The 8731-nt window shown below is 63.7% G+C and overlaps 1 protein-coding gene across 3 annotated transcripts in view; it reads left to right on the plus strand.

Moving 5' to 3' along the window:
• Nucleotides 1-2724: 2724 nt before the first annotated feature.
• MISP (mitotic spindle positioning) overlaps nt 2725-8731 on the plus strand; it is a 7179-nt gene continuing 1172 nt past the window's right edge. For 2 of the 3 annotated variants that reach the window (XM_010563142.1, XM_010563143.1), the window contains exons 1-2: nt 2725-2833; nt 5154-7328. In XM_010563142.1, coding sequence (XP_010561444.1) covers nt 5279-7328 — 2050 coding nt within the window. In that variant the 5' untranslated portion in view covers nt 2725-2833; nt 5154-5278. Of the gene's footprint in view, nt 2834-5153; nt 7329-8226; nt 8439-8731 lie in introns of all 3 variants that reach the window. The other variant, XM_010563141.1, reaches the window with a different exon arrangement.

The raw sequence follows: 8731 nt of genomic DNA on the forward strand, positions 1-8731 counted from the left end.
CAGCAGGCGGAGGAGCCCGGCCGTGCACCCCAGCCCCGTCCCGGCCAGCCCCCGCCGCCCCCCGCCTGGCTCCGCTGAAGTGCACTTCCCGTGCTCCCGTGCTTTTCACTTGTGCCGAAGCCGTTTGAAGTTTTTCCCCCTCCCCGGCCCTCCCCGTTGTTTGTAAGACACCCGAACCGAGCAAATAAACTGTGTGAACAACCAGCCTGGCGCCTCTGCCCTCTGCATGGGGACCGGGGCCGGCACCCCAACGCTCGGCACCTGCGCTCGACACCCCGACGGGTGGGAAGGGGCCGGGATGGGGATGCTGGGGACGGGGATGCTGGGGATGGGCCCCATTGCCCCCTCACTGCCTGGGCTGTGGCTCCTCTCATCCCTGCCCAGAGGTTTCCCGCACCCTCTCGCCTCCGGCTGTTTCATGGGTGCAAGAGCCACGTCTGGGGGCATTCATGCTGTCGCTGGGAGTGACAGAGCCCTCCCTCTGGTCGGCAGCCCTCCTGTGCTGCCCTGGCTGTCTGGTGCTCCGGCCTCAGATCCATCACCTATAAGCCCCAGCAAAGCCGATGCTGGCACAGCGGGCAGCAACATGGGGGATCCGCACCTCCTCCCCACGCTGCCCACACTCACCCACTGCTGCCAGCATGGAGCACCCCATTCTGCCCCCCTCAGCAGCACCAGAGCCAACCAGCACGGGGCAGAGGCAGGAGCTGCCTGGCTGGCTGTGATCCAGCCAGTTCAGGTCTCTGCCAGGAGAATAAATCCCCTTGGTTCCTCCCTCCTGTGGCTAGTGGGTCCTGGCTACGGTGACAGCCAGCCGAGCAGGGGCATGGCGCTTTCACACGCCTGCCACCAATGCTGCCCCAGAGGTGTCTGTCCCCAGACCGACAGTGACACCAGGCAAGGGAGATAGATAGATGTTCAGGTGCACTCCGCTGTGGCAGGTCCTCTGTGCCACCCTGGAGCCCAGGGCACAGGTAAGGGCAGTGTGCTTGGAATGCCATCCCGGCACTGCCACATTGCCAGCCCTGGCACTGGGGTGATGGACACATGGCCACGCCAGAAGAGTAGGGAGGAAGAGGTGGGTGGGAACTGGGAAGCTGGGAGGAAAGGGATGCAGGTGTGATGCTGGCTGGCGTGCCCAGGTGAAGGGGACGTGGCAGCCTGATTTCCTGCTTGTCCCAAGGGGCAGCACTGGGGTCAGGGCCCCCCAGGTCCCGTCACCACGTGGCTGCGGGTCTCTGCCCACCCCCAGGCTGGTCCCGGTCCTGCTTCTGCCCAGGGCCGGGATGCCAGGTCTCGTTCCTGGGACAGTGGGGCCCCGGCTGTGCCCGGTGCCAGCCCAGGGAGCCGAGCACACACCCTGCTGCAGGCGTGGTGTGCTCCCCAGCTCCCTGGCCATCGCCTGTGGACTTTGTCTCAACCCCATGGTAAAACAGGCTCCACTCTCCCGCCTGGAAACGCAGAGCCGCCTGGCAGCCGCACCGAAACCGCCGTCCCTGGGCCAGCCAGTGCCAGAGCCGGCAGCCCAGAGAGCAGGGCCAGGGGCACCAAGGGGCCGGGCAGGGGGTAAGTGGGACCCTCCAGGCACCCCGCAGCCAGGCAGAGGCAGCTGGGGTGAGACGGGGTCTGACACCATCACCGTGCTCCGGCCATCGCAGGCAGCGGTGAGACTGGGAGGGGTTTTCAGGCACGAGTGGGCTCCGGTGGGATGCAGACCTGTCATGGTGGGGCAGAGAAGACAAGGACAAGGACCTCCTGCCCCAGACACAGGCGCAGCGAAGGGCTGAGCATCCCGGCACAGCATCGCCCGCTTGGCTGCGACACCCTGTGCCAGGAGGGAGGGTGGCTCTGAGTGCTGGGTGCTGGCGATGCCACCCGCTCTGCCGGGGTCCAGCAGCTGTGGTCATGAGCATCACAGCCACTGTGCCATGGTCCTGCCCTTGGCCTGGCAGGTACAGGGTGCCCAAGGTTTCCGGATCAGGCGCAGGGGCTTGTCCCTCCTGCGAGGGGCCGGCAGGGACCGGGGGGCCAGGGAGGGCAGCACCAGGTGAGTGCCCACGGCTGCCAGGGTGGTGAGGTTGGCAAAGCCAGGGCTGCCAAGGCAGCGAGGGCACCCACCCTAGCCATGCCTGCGCAAACACGGGGTTATCAGGCGGACAGGCCAGGGGAGGCCCCACGGTGTAAACAGGAGAGTGCAGGCTCCCACCATGGCTGCTGCCGGTGCGGCTGCTGCCGCCGTGTTCGCTCAAGCCCACGGGCTCCTCCGCATGCTCCCCAGCAGAAACCACTGCGTCCCCTGGGGCTGGGGACCCTGCCCTGCCCTGGGCTGCCCAGTGTGGACTCGGGGGGGGGGCCTGCAAGGATGGCAGACTTGGCTGTGCACCCCCAGGCTGCCTCCCTGCCCCGACACTGCCTGTCCCGGGGCAGCAGCTCGAGCTCTTCCCACGGCTGGCCGAGCCCACGCTGGTGCATGCTGGTGCACACTTGTGTGTTAGCACATTGGCACGTCGGTGCGTGCCGCAGGCTGGGGGCCAAGGGCAGCCCTCTGGGCGTGGGAGTCAGCTGCAGCCGGGGTGACGGTGGCGCGGGGTGTGGGGGGGTGTTGGGAAACGGGTCATTGAACCGCAGCCAGAACTGAGCCCAGCACAGTTCTTGGAATTCCCCACGGGCTCCAGCTGAGCTTATCAGGGCTCCGCAGCCCTGCCAGCCCCGTGGCCACCACGCCCCACTGCCGCCCACCCCAGACACTCCCTGGCAAGACACGGCTCAGCTGGGTGCCCCGTGCGGCTTCCCCGGGGCATAGGGACCCCCGCCCCGACGGCTCCCCCGGACAGTAAGTGCAGTGTGGTCGGGGCGGGGGCGAGGGCAGTGCCGGGGTGCTCGGGGCGGCCGTTCCACCCCCCCAGCCTCGGAGGGTTGGTTCCCCATGCAGGGTCTGGCCACAGCGAGGGCGTGCGTATGCACGCTGGCTCTATCTGCGGTGGGCAGGCAGAGGGGCTGCCGGCGGCACACTCATGCACGTCTCGCCCGTCGGCAGGTCTGGGAGTGCACGTGGCTGGTGGCACAGGGGGGTGGGCGCGCTGCAGGTCTGCAGGCCATTGCAGGACCCCCAGGGTGGGGGGACCCTGGAAAACTCCCTAGATGTCACTTCATGGTGGGGGGTGGCCCAAGCCAGGCTGTCAGGTGCTGCAATACCACCTGCTCTGCCCAGCAGCTCCCCGTGTTGGTTGGCTGGGCTGCGGGCAGGCTGGCACAGGGGGGACGAGCCTGGGACCCCCACACCCCCATACTCTTGCAGCACCGGGCAGCTGGGGGCCAAGCTGAGGCAGTCGGATAGTTGTGGGTGCTGCTTTGGGAGGGGCTGTGCCAGCCAGGAGCCCTGATTAACAGCCCTGCTGGTTTCCCCCTCCTCGCTCCCCTCCTGTGCTGGCCACCAGCGCTCCCCAGAGAGGAGTCCCCTCCTAGCAGGGACCTCTGACCCCTCCAAACATGATAAGAGATGTGGGCAGATAGTTTTCACTATCCAGGTCATCAGGGGCCATAAAAGAGCAATAGTGAATTCCAGGTAGGAACACGAAGAGGTTACAGAAATTCAGCTGGGCACGGCGCATCGGGACTGGCGGTTGCAATAGCTCCCAGCCCCAGTTCCTGCTACAGGCGGCAATGCTGAACCACCTGGGCTGGGCACGGAGCTGGGCTGCAGCACCATGGTGATGGGCATCACCCTGGGGCTGGCCCAGTTTGCCCCAGCTGCCCCTGACGAGACCCAGGTGCTCCTGCCCCCGGAAAGGCTTAAATGGCTCCTCAGCCACAGGGTCAGCCCTGTTTGTCCCCCCCTGGGAGGAAGGGTGCAGCCCGGGCAAGCTGGGAGGTGAGCAGAGGGAGCAATGTCACTAGTGCTGCTGCAGGGAAGGAGGCACATCCAGGGCACAGTGCATCTGCCCTGGGGATGAGCTGGGCTGCTTCAGGTGCAGGGACCCATGGTTGTCTGTCTCCATCCAGGGGAGCCTGACCCCGAGCCGTGCTCACCCGTACCATAGCACCCGGGCTCTGGGCTGCCCGTCATCAACGCAGCCTTGCTCTCGGCTTCACCACATGCTCCCAGGAGGCTGCGAGCGGCTGGGGAGTGGTGCCCGGCACTGATGTACCCCTGACCTGCCCGGGCTTATGCGATCCCAGCCAGGAGCAGCGACAGCAGGGTTGTGGCTATGCCTGGGCATACAGGGAGAGGATGCGCTGCTTGCCAGCAGGCACACCTGGCTCGCCCCGGGGTTACATGTGTCTTGCTGGCACAGGGACTGGGATGGGGATGGCGCTTGCAATGTGGCGAGAGCTGCTGTCTCGCAGGGACCCACCTGCGCTGCTCCTCCCTTCCCTGGCACCCGCTGTCCCATCTAGCTCAGGCCCCGTTAGCACAGGAGGATCGACACAAAGGTCAGGGCAGTTTACTCTCGCTTTGTGTGATACAGGGGTTAAAGTCCCCTCCTTTTTATGAGCCATGAAACCATTTTTATGATCCCCGTTGTTTCAATAGCTCGGCTATTTGGAGCCTCCTTCCTGTAAATGCGCAAGGGGAAAGTCCAGGCGGAGGTGGACCTGGCACAGCCGACACCTCTCCCTGTCACAAGCTGATGCTCCCGGTGCTGCTGGTGGTCCCTCCCTGCCTGGTGTGCGCGGTAAGGCACCAGGGCAGCCGTGCTGGAGCAGGCAAGAGCTGCCCGGGGCAGTGGCGGAGGCTGGCGCAGCCACAGTCTCACAGCACCGCTGCCCTCTTGGTGGTGCGGGTGACGCTGGCTGCCTGCAGAAGGTTTGGCTTTGCTCGCTCGTGGCTGTGGTGCGGCTCGTCTCAGGATGCGGCCAGACTGGGGGACAGAGGTGGGAGGGGGACGTCAGCTTCGGGGCAGTTCCCGTCAGGAATGGTGCTTTGTGCTCTGGCTGCTTCTGTCCAAGACCTGGTGTTTCTGGGTAAATGGAGCGAATGACTGCTGGGATGTGGCTGGTTTGTGTTAGCGGTGTCTGTCCGCTGGGTGCAGGTATCTCTTTGACGCTGCCCAAGCAAGGACAGCAGTACCAGGCTGGGAGAGGGAGCTGCACGCTCCCAACCTCTGTTCCTTCTGCTGCTCTTAACGGCTGCTCTCCCCTCCTGCTTGCAGGGCCAGCCGGGTCCTGCCCCTCGTCCTCAGGTGAGCTGGAAGCCCGAGGGTGACCTCGAAGCTGAGCAGCGTCCCCGGTCCAGGGTGAGGTTGGCAGAGGGTTGAATGCTGACTCTTCCCAAGAGATGGACAGAGTCACCAGGCATCTGGTCTTCCAGCTCCCGCAGACCTCGCACAAGCATGACCATAACGATGCTCACCAAGCTGGCTCGTTTGCGGAGCAGAGGGCCAATAGCGATGACGACATGTTTGATTCCATTCAACACAGCAGCCAGAGGGTGGAAAATGGCTATGGCTGGAAAACGAGGTCAAAGTCATCCTTGTATTTCCTGGAAGGTGGAAAGGATGTCTGGACCCCATCCCCAGACAGGGAGTCCAAGCTGGAGGTGGTGACGTCGGGAAGCCTGTACGACGTCAGGGCTTACAAAGGCGAGAGGAAACCCTCGAAGCTTTACGATGAGGATGAGCAGGAACAGTACAGGGTCCCTCCACCGAGCGTCTCACCCGAGAAAGCCAGGGAGCTTGAGGATGAGAGGAGGGAGGTCATCCGGGGCCAGGTGGTGAGGAAGAGCTCCACCGTGGCCGAGAGGTGGAGTTCCATGGATGAGCTGAGCTCCATAAACACTGGCATGGGCAGCCAGGGTGAAGGCAGGCACAGGGGCAACTTCACCACCAGCTTTGCCATTTGCTTTGACAAGCCTTCCTCGAGCAGGGCAGCGACGCCTGTTGACCCTGAAAATATCGACACGGAGCAGATCAACTTCTCCGCTGCTCGGCAGCAGTTCCTGTTGCTGGAGCAGACCAACCCAGGCTCTTTTTTCAGCCCAGGGCAACAGGCCATGTCTCCAAAGCCAGAGTCAATGACAAAAGTCTCTACGCAAGAGTGGCACAGTCCTGAGATGGCCACGAAGGCTGCGAGAGGTTACGGTAATGCCGGTGCATCCAGCCAGAGCAGGACGGACAAGACTGTTTATCAGGTTTATAATGTGTCCTACAAGACACCTGTGAAGGAGGAGATTCATGCTCCCAGAAGGGCTGAAACTGAAAGGTCATATCCCACCGGGAAAATGTCCAGCTTGACTAAAGAATCTTCCAGAGAGGACCTGGACTCCGGCTTGGGTGAGATGTATAATGAAGCCAACACAGGCTATGCCAGTGATGGAAGCACATCCAACGAGACCTTCAATGGCCCTGTGGATCTGAGGGCCAGCAGCAATGGTCTGGACAAGGAGACAAAGATCAGCAACGAGACGCCCATCGAGCGGGAGATCCGCATGGCAATGGAGAGGGAGGAGAGCCTCTGGAAGGAGAGGGGGATACAGCGGCTGACATCCAGCAGCGAGCTGGTGGAGATCCAGACCAAGCCTCTCCTCTCCATGCATGCCTCTCCCGGCCCAGGCAGGAAAGGGAAGGACAAAGGCCGTGCTTCCCTTTACGTCCAGAGGGAAATCGAGCAGGAAACCAAGCGCGAGGAAGATCTGAAGAAGCAAGGGAGGCTGCTGGGGATGTATGACAGGGGGACGCAGCAGGAGCTGGATGAGCGCAGGAGGGTGTTCGAGCAGGAGGAAGCCCCCCCGCAGAAGCCCACCCCCATGAAGAACGCAGATGAGTGGAGGACCTCGATTAATGAGTTTGCAGCAGAGCAGCCCACAAGCCATGGCCCCTGCCCCGCAGAAGCCACCAGGGGTGGGAGAAGACTTCCCAGCTACGCAGCGAGCATCACGCACTTCCAGGCGTCCCAGCCGCGCTTTGCTGCCAGCGAGAAGAGCCAGGACCAGCCCTTGGTGTCCCAGCACGTTTCCGCCAGCACCAGCAAATGGGGGAGCGAGGATTCCTGGGGAGGAAGGCTTCCCGGCTCCACCCTGAGCCCTGCCGGCACAGCTGTCCTGCCCAGAGAGTACTTCTCCTTCTCCTTCTGGAAGCCCAAGGTCTCCTTTGTGGACGACATGGGGACGCAGAACCCACTAAGGAGGGATGATGGCCAGGAGGAGCAGTACAAGCTGCGGACCTGGAAGCCCCAGACGTCAGCGCTGATCGAGAAGGAGATTCGGAGTGACTTGCAGAGGGAAGAGGAGCTGCAGGAGCAGCGGCGGCAGCGGCAGCTGATAGACGGCTACTCCCTGGTCAGCGGCGACGGCATTCCCCAGGAGGGCTCCCGCTCACGGCACAGCTCCGGTAAGGGGAGGAGAGGAACCGTGGGCCGGGACAGGACAGGGGTCAGTCCCAGGGGCAGGGCTACCACAGGCATCGCTCCTGCCCTCCGGTTCCTTGTGGCTCTGAGTTTCAGCAGGAGCCATCAGAGGGGGTAGGAGTGGCACCGTGGAGTGCTCTTCCTAAGGGACCTTCCCGTGCAGACAGGCAGGTGCCTCTCGCAGGCACGGGAAGCCTTTACGGCTGGTGTCCACGCTCTGTGTGAGATGCCTCTCGTGGCTGGCAGCCAGAGGTGACCTGGGCTCTCCATGAGAGCAAGAGTGGCCACAGCAGGGACCGAGGGGGACAGAGTTACGGGTGGAAAGCATCAAGTCCCCGCCTGGGAGAGTCTGGCTGCAGGTGGGGGGTCCAAGTTCCTCCCTGCAATGATTTGCTGAGATGCCCATAAGGACTCCTGTGTGTTGGTAGCAAGTTGTCCCGGGAGAAATAATTGTCCTTGGACAGGGGTTCTGTGGTCAGCAAGCAGAAGTGCCTGATGTGAAGTCTCTGGAGCCAGCTGGACCAGCCCAGCCTGCCGGGGGGAGCAGATGTGGGGGAACTGCTGATGACAATAAGGGATAGACTCTGCCAGAGCGGCACGGCTTTTGATTCCAGAGCTGCTCAGGTTTTGATGACTTTGTATCATGCTACCGCAGAAAACAGTGCTGGAAGGGCCCAGAAGTGCCCAGCTCATGCATTTCTCCTCCCTTGCTCCTGACAATCCCCGGCTGGCACCTGGAGACAGGGTCCCGGCCATGACCGAACCTGCTGGACCTGCCGAGGAGGCCGGTCTGGGGCAGGAGCCTTGCTCTCCTGCGAGTGCCCCGGCCCCCAGGAGCAGTCCTGGTGTCCCTCACCCTCCTGATGGCCCTTTCTTTTGAAGCTGCCTCAGGTGTCAGCGGCACCTACTCAGTGTCCGGGTCTCCCACCTCCACTCCTGCCTCGCACCAGGCGGGGGTCCTGGGGCTGGTGTCGTCCTTCACCCCACTGAGAGTGGCCGGTCCCTCCCAGGGCAGCACGGAGACCCTCACCCCTGACTCGGCTCGTTCCAGCCCCTTCGAGGAGCGGAGGAGGAGGGTGAAGGAGGATGGAAAGGTGAATGCGCCCACCCTGCCTGTGCCGGGCAGCACGTGGTCGGGGGGCTGGAGCCCAGGAGAAGGCTGGTGGCTCTGGGGCCAGAGGCGGCCGTGACTGGCTCCCACCCGGAGCTGGAGGGCCAGCTACTTGGCTTGATGGGAGATCTGGTGGTGGTGGGACTGGCGAGGGGCTGTGCCGAGCCCCCAGGGCAGTACCCCACTGCTCAGGGGTGCCAGCACTGGGTGGGACTGGAGAGGAGCAGGAGCTTCCTCTGGCGGGGGGGGGGGGGCGGGGCTCGGCTCTCAGGTCCC

The sequence above is a fragment of the Haliaeetus leucocephalus genome, unplaced genomic scaffold (assembly GCF_000737465.1).
Source record: "Haliaeetus leucocephalus isolate CR32 unplaced genomic scaffold, Haliaeetus_leucocephalus-4.0 Scaffold164, whole genome shotgun sequence".
In the NCBI taxonomy this organism is placed as follows: domain Eukaryota; kingdom Metazoa; phylum Chordata; class Aves; order Accipitriformes; family Accipitridae; genus Haliaeetus; species Haliaeetus leucocephalus.